Raw genomic sequence first — 20,148 nt, 5'->3', positions numbered from 1 at the left:
AATATCCTAAGACCTATGTGAACAAGAAAACTGATATTAAGAAAACTATATCCTGTATCAGCATAATCAGATTCGGAGAATATCTGGTTTCTAATAAAATATAATAATTAAAAGAAATAAAACTTATTTTCAGCATTTTTTTACAGTGAGAACCAGAAAACACTGGAATAGGAAGACGACATTTAGACTGAAAGTATGACGTTAAAAGTTCATTGAAGTGCAGTGTAAACAGACCCACTTTATTTACTAATAAAACCTGTATATGAAACACTTGACCGATTTTGATGGAGGAACTCGAAAGAACCACGGGAATGTTCTTAGCTTGGTTTTGAGATTCTAAGTTTTAAATATGTAAAATTGTAATTTACGGCCAAGCGATGGTAAACAGCGTGAGTAACTACGTAACGCTGTATTCTCCCTTGTAATGAATATTGTAATGAATATTGTAATGAATATTATAATGAATATTGTAATGAATATTGTATTGAATATTGTAATGAATAATGTATGTCCCGGGATTTATCAAATATTTCTTGAATTTTAAATATCAATTTAACATCTGTAAAATTTCCTTTAATCTTGATAAACAATCAAATTAGTTTAAAAATCGCATATAATATCATTTTTATACAGGGTGTCCCTGTAAACATGACAGTGAAGATAGAACTGAAAGATCATCTTTGGGCAAAGTTCCGTTAACGAAACCAAGGTTTACGAAAATTAATTTCACGAACGGCAAAAATCGTTAATTTTAAAATCGTTAACGAAACGGATTAGCCGTTTTTGAAAAAAGTAATAGTTGAAAATGAAAACGAAACACACGGCAACCTTTTTTCGGCTAAAATTGTATGGGACTTGCAAAAAAAAATTTTAAAATATATTTTGATGTTTTAGATGTCATCTTTAGTCCCCCCCCCTCGCCCATACTTATATGATGGAACTTTTAAAGATTTTTTTGCCATTTGGTGACGGCTAAACACAATTTAAGAAACTGTTAACGACTTTTTTAATGGAAATTTTAACGTATTAACCGTTAATACTACAAACACAACCGTTGACAGCTTGCATCGTTGCAACGATTTGAAAACCGGTTTTTTTCGCTTCGCGCAATTTCTGAACAGCTATTGCTGTTAACTGCAAAAATAACCTTAACGGCTGTAGAACATCTTCTAACGTCTGCCTGTAACTAACTGTTAACGAAACGGCTAGAAAAAGTTGCCCAGCTCTAATCGCTAGTGTTGTATTATGAAGTCAAACGGTTTTCTTATTTATTGTATACATGCTAATGGTTTTTATATGAACGTTATAATATGTTAATATTAATAATATATCACATGATTTACGTCAAGGATATATTTCTGATATAATAATATAAGGTCGTGATATCAATCTTAACTACAGTTAAACCCATAATTGGATTAGGAAATCTTTTTTGACGTTGGTTTAAAGCAAACAGTTCACATGTCCCTTTAAATTCAACTTATTAAATGAAATAGGTCTGTTTACATTTAACAGTTGCTGTGTTTCACGTTTATTGGACTATTCAAAATCATAAAAGTAAAATTATTTGTTCGCACACATTTTGTATTTAAGTGATATCTACTGAAGATCAAAGCTTAAAGGGACTGCAAGCGTAATTTCAAGTGACCCTCCATGGAAAGATGACATGCGAACCCTCAAAGGCTTTGATTGATCAAGTATGAATTGATATGCATGTTTTTGTTTCTTTAAACTGTTTGTTTTCATTTGTGGGGTTCTCTGCAAAAGTGACTTGCGCATTTTTGCTCAAATGGAGGATGTTAATTGGTATCTTTGCAAGGAGGGTCAATTAAAATTACGCTTACAGTCAATTAAAAATCGTTTCTTGATAACCATGTTTAGTGGGGCTCTCTTTATATTCTGATTAACTCCCCGATCCTTCGAGAAACTAAAATAAAAGAAATCTTAAACATTTTCTGGTTTAAAAGTTTTCCAAAACACACAGTGAAGTTTAATTTTGGTTTTATATATTTTCTATATTTTAATCCTCGTCTTTTAACTTTTTAACTCTGTTTTAAAATATTTTAAGCCTTAAAAATGGGAATGAAAAAAATAGAAAAAGAAATTACTTCTTTTGTGTTCACAAACATTGGATATAACTATTCATCTATTTATCTATTTATTTATCTAAATATTTATTTACATTTATTTATATATATTTATATCTATATATTTGTATCTATTTCTTTTTCTTTTTGTCTGTTTGTCTTATATCTTTCTGTCTTTCTGTCCTTCCGTCTCTCTTTCTTTATGTCCTTATGTCTTTCTTTTACTGTGAATCTTGCCAGTCTTTCAGTCTTTACGTTATTCAGTCTTCCAAGTCTTTATTTTTCCAGTTTATCAGTCCTTTAGTCATTTTGTCTTTGCGTCTGTGTATCGATCTATTTATCTATTTATCTATATTTGTATATTTCCAGAAAGCATGAGAAAAAACCAAAATTTATCCTGAACCTGCAGAGATAAAAGTCTCCAGGTATACTTTAAATCACAGAACAAGGTGCAGTGGGGGGAGTGTTTAAAAAGTGTTTAGAGGTCCTTAGTTTATAATTATTTTTTAATCTTCTTATTCTACTTTAAAGTTGTAAGTTTGAAATTTAAATTTTTCCTTTGTCATTTTCAATTGTAGTTTCTCATAAAAGTGGCGAAATACTTCAAATTACGAAGTCCTTTCAATCGTCCCCCCCCCCATTCTTTAATCTTCCCCCCCTCCCCCATTCTTTAATCCTATCTTAACCATTCCTCCTTTTCTCTCTGTTTCCCTATTTTTTCCCTTCCTTCCTTCCTTCCTTCTTTCCTTCCTCACTTATATTCCCTTTCATTACAACATGAAAACTACATTGTCATACAAAGGAAAAGGAAAAAAGTTTTAGTCACAAACTTTGATTTTCTAATTCTAGTATCTTTGGAACCCAATATCAGGCCTTAGATATTTCAAACTTTAAATTATGTTAGACCAAATAATCTAAGTTTGAAATATCAAATATACATATGAAATTATTGACCCCCTTTCCACATTGCGACCCCGGCCCTATACATTCGATCATTGACACTTTTTTACCTTTCTGCCTTAATTCTTAATTACCAACATATGTTTAACGTTTTATAACCTTGACTAAAATTAATTAAAATTAATTTAACATGCATAGACCACAGATCATATTTGTTATGTGCAGATACAATATAAACCAAATATCAGAAAATATGGCAATTCGCGAAAAACTAGAATAAATTTAATCTATATGCACAACAAATACGATATTTTGTATTTCAATTAAGAGATTAGAAAAAAACATGATTTTATTTTTGACATTTCTTATATTTTACACAGAATTATTGTCAGAAAAACACAAATGTTTTCAAAAAAAGATGGTCTAATATATTTTGGGCGACTGATATGTGAGATTTTTGTAGTTTTGAACTACTTAAAGGGAAAAATGAAAGGGGGTATAGCTAAAACCTGAGAATCTCAGGATTTGATTTAGGCCTATTTATGTAAGATTTTGTATAAGATTCGTAGTATTAAACAGATCATGTTCAATAAATACGCAACCAATCTGAAAACGACGATATCCCAGAGAAGCCTGAGAAACTCAAGTTTGCTCCTACTATTATTTATATTTAAAAATTTCTCAATATTCATAATTATAATTGATAATATTATTTATACGTCCAGATCATGTTACCAGAATTCCAACCAATGGAAGTGCAGTATTATTTTTCACGTGTCTGTATCACGTAACCCCCTTTCAGTTTTCCTTTACAGTCCCTTTAAATAAAAAGTAATTGGAAATAAAACCGGGTATTTTTAATGGAAGAATATTAGTATATGCACATGATTTTCTAAGAAAAGATCTTTGAATAAGTACCAGAAGCCATCCAAAAACTCATTGGCATTAAAAAAAGCTCAAAAAGAAAAAACTCAAAAATCTAAATATTTTATTTTGCAGGTCATAAGCTTGTAAACACTGCAGATCAATATGAATATTGCAGGCCGGGGTGCCAACAGGTTAGTCTTTGCCAATGAGAGTCCAATTCAGGGAATTAGAATGCTCTATTAAATATTCCTACCGGCCCTGCCATATCCTAGTACAGATATGGGATCAGTTTCGCCTAATGATTGGCTATATTTAGATAATTCATAAAAAGTACGGCATTTAAAGGGAGTGTTCGCGAATATGAAAAGATTAGTAGTGATCAAAAGCGATGATTTTTCCTTTTCCTGTGACTGGAATTTGTATCTATATTAAATTTGGAGTTGACAGTATGAGAAAGGTTTGTTTACATTTTACCAACGTATAACGTATTAGAACAGGCATGGAAATGGTTTCATTCTAAACAATAACAAAAATTGTAAACAATGCAGACTGCAGAGCATACGTTGTCAGGGGCGTACGAGGGGGGGCCGCGCCCCCCCGCCCCCCTCTACGCGTGCCCCCCCTGAGAGGCTGAGGGGGGGCATCCATGGGGGAGGCTCTTTTAATATTACATCTGCTTGCATTTCCCTTCCTCAGGTCAGGCACAGTGGTGTACCTAGGGGGGCAGTAGTTCTCTTGCCCCCCCTGGGAGTTCCAAAAATACAAAATTAAAAGGAAACTACGTTTAGAAAGTAACACCTGACAATGACAAAGACTAAGGATTTGTCTAAATTCACTGTTAATACAAGGAGAGAAAAGTTTTAGCCTTCTAAAGAGAATACTTCTTTACACAAAATGTACTATGACGGAGAGCAGACTTAACGATCTTGCACTTATAGCTTTACACTCTATAAGGCTGTCTGAGCTCTCTACTGAAAAAAATCATTGAAATGTTTGTGCAAGCAAATCCAAGAAAATTGTAGCTTAAAAGATTTGGTTAAAATGTAGGTTGAGTAAATTCTATCTAAAAATTTCAGAAGAAATTTCGTTTATTCGTAAAAATATAATTTTTAATGATGCTGTGATTATTGATTTAGTTAGCTGTGATGGAGTTAAGTGATAAATTTATAAAGTCAAAAAGTTAGTTTTTCAAGCAAAAATAATTTTTAGGCTCTATAAATGTAGTCTTTTTGGCGTATTTTTATGGTGAACAAAATAAGTCCAGGTGGGAAAGGGGGGGCAAAAAAATTTAAAAAAGGTATTAATATTTTTTCAAATTGTGTCCCCCCCTAAACAAAAGCCCTCGCACGCCCCTGTACGTTGTATACTAAATGTTTGCATTACACATGTTTACGATAAAACTAGTTACAAGGCTGTTTTAATACGTCACAAGAGAATGTAAACATTTTATATCCACAATCTTTTTATCTAACTTTTGTTAACACTCCAGTGCAGGGGGGGGGGNGGGGGGGGTAGCTTAGCCTCTATATAGCCTCTTCTCTGCCTATGACCCTGCCTATTTCTCAAATTAAGTAAAAACAAACAGGCTTAATGTCAAGTTAATTTATTATTTGCACGGATTAGTAACCATTAAACACAAAATATGTTACCACCCTCGTAGATTAATTAGGAAAATATTGTGTTTAAATAAACGAAAATTGGAAACTACAGGGTGTACCAAAAACATGGGAATTCAGAGACGAATTCGATATCGTCTTTGTAATGAATTAGCCTTGTAATACCTAATTTCAAAAGCCATAATATTATTATGTCTGCTAGAGTTAATTTTATGAAAAGGGTAAAAGACTGTAAAGATGTGTCTATAATGTCTCCGCAAGATAAACAGTGAAGACGGACAAGTTTACTCTGTTTGTATACTGCAATTTTCCTGTTTTAAGAAGTACAACCGTATGCAGTCAAAACATAGACACACAAAATGTGAACATAGCAGACGAAACTCTTACAGATTACAGCTTTCTCAGTAGGTATCACAATACTAAATCAAAGAATTATTTGAAACGACGATGTCGAATTCGTCACATAATTCCCATGTTTATTGGGACACCCTGTATAAGCAGAAAGAGATAGTAATATTTAAGCGAAATTGATGCTACGACTTTGTGAAATGTGACCGCGTAAATTTTTACGATTACATTATACATACAGGGTGTCCCATTAAACATACAAATTCAGTGACGACTTTTATTTAGTCTTCGATCCATGCGGTATTTTTTCATGAACACAATTATTGCAGTATTCAAGCTTAAACTGTAAATATCGAATACAATCTTGAGATTTTCAAAATGTGGTCTAACATTTTTGCATCTCCAAAATTGACGGAGATATTTGCCACAAACTCTGAATTTATAATCCCTCTATCTTTGGAACCCGATGTCGCAAATCTTTGATATTTCAAACTTATATTTGATCTAACAGAATTCATAGTTTGAAATATCTAAGGTCTACGACATTGAAATTCAAAGATATAGGGTTTAGAAAAGCAGAGTTTGTGGCAAAGACTCAATTCCTTTATACAAATTTCAATTTATTCAATAAATCAAATTGTCTTAATATCTAATATCTTTGTCAATATTTAAGTTATAAGAAAGGAAGATCAGTGTGTAAAGCTCGTCAGACGTACATCCTCGTTATTTACTTTCTTGCCATGCATTAAATATCAGAAATCAAAGACAGCTTTCAATTCCCATGTTCATTGGGACACCCTGTATGAGAAATTCAGGTTTTTAAAACAAATCCAATAGCTCTTCAATGAGAGGAGTAATGATTGAAAGCATGTAAGAATTCAATATATTCAATTGTGCAATTAACTTTAAGGAAACCTCGGTCAGAAAAATTTCTAAGTTTTCAAGGCGCTTTGCACCCATAATTATCTTGATATATTTTGAAGTTAAAAACCTAAAAACTACGCATATTTTTCTGTTTTCTTTACGGATTTCAAACATTTTTTAATCGGAATCCTTTTGCGTTTTAATATTTACCTTCCTTGGTTGGTTCAGCTATTTTAAATTCTTTTTTTTGTAATCCCAAAAATTCGTACCATCCTGATTTTAGTGTATCATTTTGATAGACATTTAGAAACTTTCAATCCAACGTTTGCTATATGAGATTCTCACACAGTTTTCAAGGTATCTAACAAAGTTTTATAAGATTCCAATACATTTCTATGGAAATCTCACAACTAATCATTTTAACTAATGATATGATTTCTAATAAAAATGTGTATTAAATTTTAGAATAGGAAGTTAAAACAGTTTTTTTTAATAGTTTTATGGCATCATAACAAAGCTTTATGAGAATATTTCCGGAGAGGTTTTCGTTCTATCTGAGTTTTCGCTATATCGAACTCAAAGATGGGAGTTCTACTAAATACTATATAGTTTGTATTCTAGGATGTTGAGTCCTAAGATGCAGAGGATCCAAAGATGGGAGTTCTACTCTATACTATATAGTTTGTATTCTAGGATGTTGAGTCCTAGGATGCAGAGGATCCAAAGATGGGAGTTCTACTAAATACTATATAGTTTGTATTCTAGGATGTTGAGCCCTGAGCCCAAAGCTTAAGACAGGGTATCGTTATGAAAACCAGTTTTAAAACCCGGGTTTCATGAATGGGGTTAGGCAGTTTTGTGGATATCAATATTTTTGTTATGAAATATTATTTTATTGAGTTTCTTCATATTTTTCATTTTTTTAGAACCTCTTAAATCAAAATCTACACAAAAGTTAAGACCCCAAAAAGGAAACTTGGGAGTCGTTCAACAATACTCTTTTAAATTTCGGGCTCTGAGATGCAGAGGATCCAAAGATGGGAGTTCTACTCTATACTATATAGTTTGTATTCTAGGATGTTGAGTCCTGAGATGCAGAGGATCCAAAGATGGGAGTTCTACTCTATACTATATAGTTTGTATTCTAGGATGTTGAGCCCTGAGATTAGGGATGTTAACGTTTTCATTTTTCAGAAAAACGATCGTTTCGTTATGAAAACGACGACGAAAAATCGAAAACGAAACGATCGTTTTTAAAAACGATCGTTTTTTTAAAAAGTTCGTTTTTAAAAAATGGTCGTCTTTAAAAATGATCGTTTTTATAAAATTTGTCGTTTCGTTAACGATCGTTTACGACGACCCTTCGTTAACGATCGTTAACGACGGACCTTCGTTAACGATCGTTAATGACGACCCTTCGTTAACGATCGTTAACGACAACCCTTCGTTAACGATCGTTAACGACGACCCCTTCGTTAACGATCGTTAACGAAGAGAGGAAACCGACCTGAAGGGCATCTGTACATATCATTGAGTAGTTTTTAAGAAAATATCAAGGAGTTTTAACTCTCCCACAACTGTTAAACTTCATGTAAGACGACATTCAATAAATTTGCATGTAATTTTTTTCCAAAAAGGACCGTTTTGATAAATTTCGTCGTTTCCTTAACGATCGTTAACGACAACCCTTCGTTAACGATCGTTAAAATAATTGTCAATAATTTTTTTTCCAAAACGATCGTTTTTTCAAAAACGATCGTTTTTTGAGAAACAATCGTATAAAAACGGTCGCAAATCATTTTAATAAAAATGATCGTTTTCAAAAACGATCGCTATTCGTTTTCTAAAAGTTCAAAACGAGTGGGTCGTTTTTAAAAACGATCGTTTTTTTCCGAAAATGAAACGATCGTTTTTGAAAACGAAACACAAAACGATCGTTTATCGATCGTTTAACGATCGTTTATCGATCGTTTAACGATCGTTTACAAAAACGATTAACAACCCTACCTGAGATGCAGAGGATACAAAGATGGGAGTTCTACTCTATACTATATAGTTTGTATTCTAGAATGTTGAGTCCTAAGATGCAGAGGATACAAAGATCTGTCCGGATTAACGAAGGTCAGCTCCTGGGTCTAGCTGAGAAAGCGAGGTACTCACAACCACTGTAAGTATAAAACTATACCTGGAGAGGGGAACCAGTTGGGAAATTTGTATTTGGGAAGCTACCTCTTGGGAAATTTCACATTGGGAAGTATGTTCTTTGGAAATTGTCTATTTTTGAAGCTTTCTCTTGGGAAATTGTACATTTTGAAAGTTACCTTTTGGAAATTTGCCTGAAGAGAAATTGAGTTGCCTACCGCCCAGAGAAGAGAACGGAACTCTCTTATAGCAGTCCCAGATTTACAGTTGGTGGAGCGCTGTATTTAGTTGCGCATCTGGTATCCTACAGGGGAAGTAAGGAATGTACTTAGAATAAAAACAAAACTTCATCTTCAGTCTGGTGTAACTGAAAGAAGGAGTTTAATCTCTAATGGATATACAAGCCATGCCAGCAATACCGATTTTTTACTCGACCAGCTGTGAGGACTGGACTGCTGTGGAAGATTCCTCTCAATGGGGCTTTAGGCCCATTTTTCATTAGGGGTGCAGTTATTGGTTTCCTTAATTCTCCGTAACAAGAAGAAAATGAAGAACAAGAAATATAGAAATCTCAAAATATTTCCATCTGATATCATGTAAAATATTTAGAAATATTGTAAAATTTAATTAAAACAAATTATTAAAGTTAAAACCTTAAGAGAAATTCAGCATTTGAAACTGTCTCTGGAAACAGTGCTCAGTTTGGAAATTACTTACATATTTTGATGGCTGCCTCTTAAGAAAGGAATTGAGTCTTTGCAACAAACTCTAATTTTCTAGTCCTTGTATTGTCCCAACCAAATGCCGTAGACCTTAGATATTTCAAACTAGAATTATGTTAGCTTAACTTATCTAAGTTTGAAATATCAAATGTGTACAACATCGGGTCGTTAAGATATTGGAATTCGAAAATTTAAGTTTGTGGCAAAAACTCCATTCCTTTGCATATTTTGAAGTCACCTCATAGGAAGATTACAATTTGAAGAGTTACAGCTTCCGAAATTGACAATTGGGAGATTTCCCCCTACAAAAATTGCACATTTGGGAAGTTACAAAATCAAAAAGTTATTTCACAAGGAAATACTTGTTTTCGAGATGACCTCCTATTAGAATATTGCACATTTTCCGCATAATAAATTGTCTCCTTAGTTAAGTGCCTATGACACCAAACACACATACTTCAGTATTTTTGTAAAATTATGTACACTGTACAGTTATGACTGTGTACTGGCTGGGCATTTGTACAAGAGATGTTCCGACTCTAATAAATGGCTGCTTCGATGGTTCAGGTTGTACCAGGTAAACTATTGTAACAAACACAGTTTGAACATACCTACATATATGAATTGGGTTGCACATTGTTGATAAATCTAACTGTGCTAATCCTTAACTGAGACCTACAGGGTATCCCACATCATTTCGGATCTTTCATGGCTCTAAATTGTGATTTTCGGAGGCTCTAAACTGTGAATTACAGGACTAATCAGAAAATTTAAAAAGAATGAATAAATTAAAAAAAATTGTTTAATGCCTAATATAAAAATCTGCAAGCAGATAATACTTGGTTTTTCGAGTATTATATTTCAGCGTTAAATCTTGGAGATAAACCAATATGATTTGGAACAACACTTTGTATTAGGACAGCTCAGTAACTAGTTTGAACCAAGACTATGTAATTTCTAAACAGGATTTAAGGTCAAGTCGGGCAGAGTGGTAGTTACTGTTGTTTGATTACAAAACTGAACAGCCGTTTACTAACACGTCAGAGTACGATGCGATACAAAACCTACACCTCTCTTTAGCACATTGGACCAAGGTTGTTTATTAAGGTTAGATGCTCTGAATGCTCTTCAATCTACGGGAAATGTCATCTTTATAGCTTTTTACACCTGTCAAGGGAAGAAAATCCTTCCCCTTCTCATCAGGAACTTTGTCACTATCTTCTTCCGCCAATAATTAGGGATTTGCGATTTTCTGTTGTGCGCACATGCCCCGTAAATTCCAAAACAGAGAGAGGGGGATTGAATTTTGTAGATCCAGAAAAATAATTAAATTACTATTTATTTAGGGTTAAGTTAGGTTAAGACACTTTCTGGGCCGAGCGCTGCGGTTAGGAAAGGCTAGGGGGCCGAGCACTGCGGCTACGGGTTAGGTTAAGTTATGACAATTTCTGGGCCGAGCGCTGCGGCCACATGTCTTGCATTTTTAAGACCCCACCAGCTGCCAGTCGATACGCAGGCATCCCTCAGATATTATTGTCTGGATCTACAAAATTCAATCCCCCTCTCTCTGTTTTGGAATTTTACGACGCATATGCGCACAACAGAAAATGGCAAATGCCCAATAATTAGTTACGTAATTTGAGGATTTTGAGTGTCCATTGCTATGAAGACGACATTTCCCGAACATTGGAGCGCATCACAGTCTCTAAACCTTGTTTTACACCTTCTAGTCTACACTCAGAAAAAAACTCCGACGTCAAAAAGATGAAAATAATTCTTCTTGCTTTTTATTCATTTCTATTGAAAAGCTTTTTATGAGATTTCTGAATAATGTCTTTACGTTTTAGAATCTAGTTTTATTCGGATTTAAAAGTGAAAGTAAAGTGGTTTTTAATTAAACATGGAGTGTCGAGTTCTTTTTTGGATTTATGCAATGAGTGACCTTCACTTTTTTATTTTAAAAGTGGAGTGTCAATAATTCTAGGGATTTTTTTAAAAAAAGAGTGCCGCAATAGCAGCTTTTAAATTAATATTTTTATGTTTTAATTGAAAAATTTTGAGTTCAAAAACCGTCTGAAATAGTATTTTCTGCGTATTAATGCAGTGAAGCAGCACTTTTTATGTTCATAATTTGACTGCAACAGCATTTTTTTAAGTTTATAAGAAGAGTGTTCAGCACTTATTGAGTTTATAAATAGAGTGTCCAGCTCCAGCACTTTTTGAGTTTATGAGTAGAGTGTTTAACACTTTTATTTTCCTAGATTTAGTTCAATGTTTACTCGGCTGCAGGGGGGATTACAGAAAATACAATTTTAGAAATTGTTGATTTTAGATTTAGCGAAACTGTGATCGTATCCAGTTTTCGAAACCGTGTTTTTTCTATAAATATCAGGAGGAAAAACTGAAAACCGGTGGGGGACATGTCTGATCAAATAGTTTGTAACAAAAATGTAATACTAATCGATTCACAACCTATGATGGTTCATATTCAACATAAAAAAACTCGGGCCCAGGCACTTCACTTTCTTCATCTTGAGGACAAATTTATTTGTGTAAAATGTTCAAATTAAATTTTAGATTATTTTGCGCTCAAGTTCAAGATTCTACTTGAACCTTTCGTAAAGTTATAAACTAATGAAAAAAGAGAAGAGAACATTTCTAAGAAATCTCGAATTTTGTTTTAGTTCAACTAGAAACCATGATTCAAATTTCACCACCAACTCTCAGTATTGCCTGCTCATTTCTACCAATGATAGAGGATTTTGAACAAAATGAACAATCATGAGATATTTTGAAGAATTAAATATTGTTTAGAATTTACTCTTCTACTACGATAGTGAGCAGTGTTCTAAACCCACCGGAGTAATCTTTTTGGAGGTAAGAGGCATTTCTATTATTTTCTTGGCATAAGGCGTTATTGGGGGGGGGGGGGGTTAGAGGGGCTCAGCCCCCCCCCCCTCCTTGGGTCTGTGAAATCTATGGTTTTGAGTGGGTTTTTGAATCTAAACAGATGCTGAGCCCCCTCGACAATCCTTAATACGCCCCTTCTATAGACTCTCTAAATAAACCAGTGCCAATTGAAATTTCTAGCTTCTGAACTAAACTTTCTTCTATGTACGTTAATCCTCTCAACTTGGAATCTTTAAACCGTGACTGTAGATTCTTCTATCCAATTTGAGACAAATTGATCAAGGGATTAATGCTTTTTCATTAGACATACAAAGAGACAAACAAACACCAAAACAGATATTACTAATTTATATATATAAAGATGTATTGTATAATATTAACGGAGTCAAAATTGCTTTCTCATAAAGTTAGAAATCCACGAACAATCATTCTAAAAAAATACGAACCACTCATAATCTGAAACAATACCACGAGAGGAACTAATCATTAATAATAATGATAGAAATGGTACTTCTAAAATGCTAAATATTTTTATCTACTTTTTACAGGGCTGCTACTGTGAGCGTTTGATAACTCCTGGAAACCAGCATTCAAACGGACTTAAGAGTGGCAAGGAAGACGAAAAAATGGTATCAAAATCATAAGTGATACATCCAATATGGGAACCCTCAAAAAAAGTTTTCGGAAATAAAGTCCTGAATTTTGGTGCTTAAATAGTCCTGTGGAAAAAAGTCCTTGAAATGAAAAATCTGTGGAAATAAAGTCCTACCATTTTGAGACTTTATTTTCAAGGATTTTTTCTGGTTCCAGTATTTCACGCAAAAAAGTCTCAGGAAAAAAGTCCTATTATTGTGGAAAATGCATGGGAACAAATGATGTTTACAATCATGCAAAAAAGGGGCTTGATATTAAAAACACCCCTGGCTATATTTAATACACAGATGCATAAAAAAGTCCTTTTTATGAAAACTTCTCAGATTTGACCTCATTTTCCAAGGACTTTTTTCATCAGGACTTTAATTCCTGTGATCTTATTTACTTTACTTTTATTTGCAGCCCCCATGTCATTTTAGGAAAAAAAGTCCTAGACATCTAAAACCCGGGACTTTATTTACACAAACAACTTGTCCTAGGACTTCAGTAAATCGGGACTTTTTTCCAGGTTTTCCCAGATACTGTTTCTCCTGGGACTATCTTTCAAAGATTCATCTCATATGTGCTATTGAGACTATATTGTGGCAAATTTTTAGCCGCTCTTCCCGTTTAAAAATCCTGCATACGCCCAGATACATGTACTTTTGCATATTGTTATTCTAGATTGTGCTAAAGGTAAGGAGGTAACGGTTTGTGTACATATATGGCTGTCTTGTATTAGGATATAGGACTGCTGGAAACTAGTTTTATGAGAACAAAGCTTGTAAACAAAGGTCAGGCAGGGTAAGACGGCCTAAATTGTTTACTGCAATGTTGTTTATTTACCTTAAACCAGTTCCTAAGGGATCCTAATACGTCACAGAAAAATCAACATGAACCATATCCCCCCAACCTACAATTTACAATAGGTCGTCTCATAACTTGTTTTTTTTATATTTACTGTAATGTGCCGTACTGTACTGTACTGTACCGTACTATAATGTACCGTACTGTACTGTACTGTACCGTACAGTACTGTACCGTACTGTACTGTACCGTACTGTACTGTACCGTACTGTACTGTACCGTACTGTACTGTACTGTAATGTACCGTACTGTAATGTACCGTACTGTACTGTACCGTACTGTACCGTACTATATTATACCGTACTGTACTGTACCCTACTGTACTGTACCCTACTGTACTGTACCCTACTGTACTGTACCGTAATGTACTGTACAGTACTTTACTGTACCGTACTGTACTGTACTGTACTGTACCGTACTGTACTGTACCGTAGTGTACTGTACCGTACTGTATTGTACCGTAATGTACTGTACCGTATTGTACTGTACTGTACTGTACCGTAATTTACTGTACTGTACTGTACTGTACTGTACTGTAATGTACTGGTTCTTACTGTACTCTACCGTCCTATACTTTACCGTACTGAACTGTATCGTACTGTACAGTGCCGTAATGTAATGTACTGTACTTACTGTACTGTGCTGTACTGTACTGTACGGTTTATTATTTAGTACTGCTTTGGGATTATGTACCGGCGAGAGAATCAGCGCCAGTACGAGCTTAGAGCGGATACTGTATCTGAATGCAAAGCTTGGATTGATGCTATTAAAATGGCGAGGTAGGTCAAAATAATTGACACTGTCCCTATTGATGGCTAGTATTTTATTTGCTTTTTTATTATTTTGTCGCTGACAGAAAACATATGCAAGAAAAGAGAAAATCAAAAATCAAAAATAAGTAATTCCATTTATCAGAAGAAACCCTTTAAAATTCACGATGAAAGCTGTACTGAAATGATTTTACAAGATTAGAAGATTTCCTGTCCTAGTTCTGGAAAATGGTTCACTGAAAAACTAATGAGAAAGAAAACCATTATCTTAATATTTTTTCCGAGAAAACAATTTAAGAAAATGGATATTTTTAAATATTTTATTTAGTTCCAGTTGACTTATGAATTATTAGTTTAATTTCTCTCTTTTGGAATTTTTTGAAATGTAAACAAAACTAATGCTCTAATTACACAGTTCTCTCTTCACAATTGTTCAGCTCATTCAGACCAAATAGATTATATTTATTGATAATATATTCGGTTTAGACCAAATAGATTATATCTATTGATAATATATTCGGTTTAGACCAAATAGATTATATCTATTAATAATATATTCGGTTTAGACCAAATTGATTATATGTATTAATAATATATTCGGTTTAGACCAAATAGAATCCGACTCGGATAAATTCCGCCCAGAGAGAACTGGTTTCAATATGTACGTAGAGTATACGCAACTTCAATTAACTTTCCTTGCATTATAACCTTGCCAATTCCTAAAAAAAAGAATACATTTTTTAAAATTGTTTTTTTGTCTGAAATTAAAAAACAATATTTTTCGTTATATATGTCATAGTTCTTAAAATAAATTAGAATCCAAGTCCAAAAAAAAGAATACATTTTGTTTTAATTGTCTGTTGCAAATATTCGCCAAAAAATCAGAAATATCTATTAGTTTGCTGAGAGAAAGGTTTGAAGGGTAACCCTGTGAATCGGGGGGTGAAACTCTTAAAAATAAGGTTAACTTGAAATCATTTCGAATTAAGTTACAAAATAATTGAATCATGTACAGATTTCCTTAAACCTAGTTTTTTTTTTAAATTTTTATCTTTTTATTTTTGACTTTTCAGCCTTTTTGAGAAAATATATAATCTATCTAGTTTTTATTTTATTTTTCAAATGGTTTAGTCAGCTTTTGAAAATTATCTGAAAATTATAACAAAAGAGCATTCAAAATCCCTTTGTAAGCTTTTACGATCTACACAGCAATCTTTTTTAATATTTAAGATGAAACACTAGAACTAAAAATTCATGGACCTATGGTTCTATAGTTCTATGATTATATGATATATAGTTCGATGGATCTATGGTTCTATGATTCTATGATTCTATGGTTCCATGGTTCTTTGAGCCTATGGTTTTATAGTTCAATGGTTCTCTGGTTCTATGGTTCTAAGGGTCTATGGTTCTATGATGCCATGATTTTATGGTTCTCTTGTTCTATAAATCTATGGTTCCCTGGTTCTTTGAGCCTATAGTTCTGTAGTTAAATGGCTCTATGGTTCTATGGGTCTATGGTTCTATGGGTCGATGGTTCTATGATTCTATGATTCTATGGTTCCATGGTTCTTTGATCCTATGGTTCTATAGTTTAATGGTTCCATGGTACTCTGGTTCTCTGGTTCTATGATGCTATTATTCTATGGTTCCATGGTTCTTTGAGCCTATGGTTCTATAGTTCAATGGTTCTATGGTTCTATAGTTCAATGGTTCTTTAGTTCTCTGGTTCTATGGTTCTTTAGTTAAATGGTTCTATGGTACCCTGGTTCTATGGTTCTATGGGTCGATGGTTCTATGATTCTATGATTCTATGGTTCCCAGGATCTTTGAACTTATGGTTCTATAGCTCAGTGGGTGGTTTTACGGTTCTCTGGTACTCTGGTTCTATGGCTCTATGGGCTTATGGTTCTATGATTCTATGGTTCTATGGTTCCATGGTTCTATGGTTCTTGGTTCTATTGTTATAAGGTTCTATGGTTCTTGGGGTCTATGGTTTCATGGTTCTATGGTTCCATGGTTCTATACTTTAGTTCTATGATTCTTTGGTTTATTGTCCTATGATTGTAAAGTTCTAAAGGTATATGGTTCTTTAGTTCTATGCCGCCCATGGTTCTATAGTTCTATGGTTTTGTAGTCATATAAATGTATGTTTCTTAAGTTCTATGGTTCTATGGTTCCATGTTTCTATGGTTCTTTGGTTCCATGTTTCTATTGTTCTATTACCATTATTTTCATAATCATAAGCTAACTTCCAAAGTGTGAATATCCCTTATAAGTGTATCTTGTAGGTGCTGTTAAACTTATTTTCTTTTTTATATTTTGGATATATTAACTGTAAATAAAAATAAATTAGTCCTATCATGAGGCTTATTAAGTAGATCATGCAATCGGGGTTTATATTTGTACGAAAGCTAGTTATAATAACCCCCCCCCCCCCCAACCAAAGATTATGAACTTAGCGGAAAACTTAGAAATAGTTGGGAATTGGGAAAACCGAGTATTTTATGAATAATTTTGAAGGTTAAAAAAATTGCGTATAATTGTGAGAATTAAATATGTTAAAAAATTGTCTTCACTTTTAAGAAAGCTAAGGGGGGGGGGGAGAGGCTTATAAAACAGTTTTGTATATTTTCTTTTATATCAATTATAACAGATACCTTGAAAACTCTACTATTGATGAAATAGCATTAATATTTGACACTAGTTACTATACTTCTCAATTATATATGTAAAAAGCAATTATAAATGGTTTAAAGCATTGACTTTTAACATTTGTTATAATATTCATATACTCATGTTCTATATACAGTGCTGTTGTCGGATTTTATATCAATTGATTATATCAATACACTTTTAATTGACTTTTCGTTGTAAGTTTTGATTTCAGAAAGATTTTTCAAATTACAAAATTTTGGTGTAAACAAGGACATTTTTCATCTTAAAAGATAGAAATGTACAGAGATGTTTTAAAGATATTCCTATTATACAGATTAACTAGGTAGGTTGTAAACATTGGCCGTTCTTATGTCATTGAGTACTTGTGGTGTACATAAGTTCTGTAGAGAGAAATTTATGTTAGTTTAGTCCTTCTCATGTCCTTCTTCAGTTCTGGTCAATATGATATACTGCTCAGTGAAATATTTTTGTTCAAATAGTTCCATTCCCGGAGTTATTTTACACACCCCAAACCACCCCGCTTATCATTGAAGTACACTTTGACCCCTAGAAGTATGAGTTCGCGGACTGTAAAATTCTTGGTGATTTTTCGTACATAAGCTATCTATGTTTATTTATTTATCTATGGTATCCATGGTTTTGAAAGCGAGGTGGTAGAAAAATGAAAATTGAAATCAAAAGTCGCCATCGTTGTATTGAAAGATACGACGATGAATTTAACTACATCGTTGTATTGATATATACGACGATGAATTTAACTACATCGTTGTATTGAAATATACGACGATGAATTTAACTACATCGTTGTATTGATATATACGACGATGAATTTTACTACATCGTTGTATTGATATATACGACGATGTATTTAACTACATCGTTGTATTGATATATACGACGATGAATTTAACTACATCGTTGTATTGATATATACGACGATGAATTTAACTACATCGTTGTATTTATATATACGACGATGAATTTAACTACATCGTTGTATTGATATATACGACGATGAATTTAACTACATCGTTGTATTGATATATACGACATCGAATCTATTTTTACGGGACTGACGTTATATCAAAACAATATATATTACATATTCCTAAGATGTTACGGTTAAAAAATATCATTTAGAATTATTATTTGAGTATTTTAACTTTCCTATGGCTGACCAACCACCATGCTGCAGAGTTTTTTTATCATTAAAACTGCAATTTAGATAAAGTTTTTCTCGTTATCATCGTTTTATAAATCTTAGAGGTTTAAAGTTTAAATTAAATAAGTTTCCATTCTAACTATTCTAGTACTTTTAATATCTAACCGTACTGTCTCCAAAGATTTGTAATTTAGATTTGATACAAACTGATATCTAATTCATACTTGATCAGACAAAGCTTTTAAGGGTACCGTCGTGAATAGGTCATAGCCATCTTTGTATGGAAGGGTCACGGAAAAATACGCGTACAGTCCCTTTAACTTCTATTTTTTGTTTAGTTTTAACAAGCTGCTGTTGCAAAAAGAGGAATTAGAACAGAAACATCTTCATCTTCTACAGGTAAATAAAATCAACATCAAACGTATAAGAACTAAATAATTGTAAAATTTTCTATTTCCTATATCTTTGCAACCTGATGCAGTAAATACTTTCAAACTTTGTTATGTCAGATCAAATGTTTACATTCAAAGATAGAGATTAGAAAGAAAAAGGTTACTGGCAGTGTCACTGGTTAGTTCTTATAATTTTGAATGACAATAAAAAATCCTGTAAAACGATCAAAAATTTTGCTGTTTTATTTTCACTCATTTAAAACTTAGGTACTGCAGAAAGGCCTAAAAAATTAAATTTAAATAAGTCATTATTATAACACATTAATTGTTAAGAAGTGAAAAAATCGCTGACAGTCCCTTTAACACTTAAAACTAAAAAACGCTCTAACAGTCCCTTTAACATTTAAAACTAAAAAGCTCTAACAGTCCCTTTAACATTTAAAACTAAAAAGCTCTAACAGTCTATTCAACAGCTGTTACTGAATATTTAGGTTGTAGAGAGCGAGAAAACAGCAAAGTGGCAGTATACAAGACATTGTGAAGAACTTACAGTTGAAATTAAAAAGTTGAGAGAGGAGGTAATTATTATGAAATTATTATGAAATTATTATGAAATTATTATGAAATTATTATGAAATTATTATGAAATTATTATGAAATTATTATTAAATGTCGCAATAGATTTTGAATTTTGCAATTGTTCAACTATATTTCTAACAAAGTGTTCGGAAAATATTAAAGTTGCAAAAAATCGAAATAAAAATATCCAATATTTTTAGTGTACATTCTAATAAAATTGCTCTTCTCAGACTTGTGCTGAAATTAAAACTAGTGCAAAACAACTACTAAATTCATTATCAGTTTTTTACTGTAAAAAAATATTAGATCTTTTTATTACTCACTTTTTCCCCTCTGTCAATTTTTTTTACACATAAAAATCACTAATATATACGTACTTTTTAACTTTAATGACAAACATGCAATTCCTCTCTCATAAACATTTAACATATAAATATTCAACAAAAAACAAAATAATTCAAATAAGTTTATTTAATTCATTGAAGTCAATTTGAGTTCAATTTTATATTTAAAATCATGCAATGAAGAGTATACATTTAAAGATTAAATTTAATCTAATTTCCTTGATTTAGAGGTTAAAGTTTTTATTTGTATCGTGTTCTATTTATAT

The 20,148-nt window shown here is 32.7% G+C and overlaps 1 protein-coding gene across 1 annotated transcript; it reads left to right on the top strand.

Annotated features, from left to right (window-relative positions):
* Window positions 1-2,465: 2,465 nt before the first annotated feature.
* LOC111705425 (ras-specific guanine nucleotide-releasing factor 1) lies at window positions 2,466-19,537 on the top strand (the record flags this gene model as incomplete). Its single annotated transcript, XM_023477979.1, has 9 exons — window positions 2,466-2,512; window positions 3,987-4,045; window positions 8,751-8,849; window positions 10,039-10,123; window positions 12,361-12,423; window positions 13,005-13,085; window positions 14,629-14,735; window positions 18,906-18,966; window positions 19,451-19,537. Coding segments are annotated over exons 2-9 (612 nt in total), but the record flags the coding sequence as incomplete, so codon positions are not given.
* Window positions 19,538-20,148: the final 611 nt, after the last annotated feature.

The sequence above is a fragment of the Eurytemora carolleeae genome, unplaced genomic scaffold, assembly GCF_000591075.1.
Source record: "Eurytemora carolleeae unplaced genomic scaffold, Eaff_2.0 scaffold665, whole genome shotgun sequence".
In the NCBI taxonomy this organism is placed as follows: domain Eukaryota; kingdom Metazoa; phylum Arthropoda; class Copepoda; order Calanoida; family Temoridae; genus Eurytemora; species Eurytemora carolleeae.
Note: the sequence above shows the minus strand (reverse complement) of the source record. Positions and strands in the feature narration are given on the sequence as shown.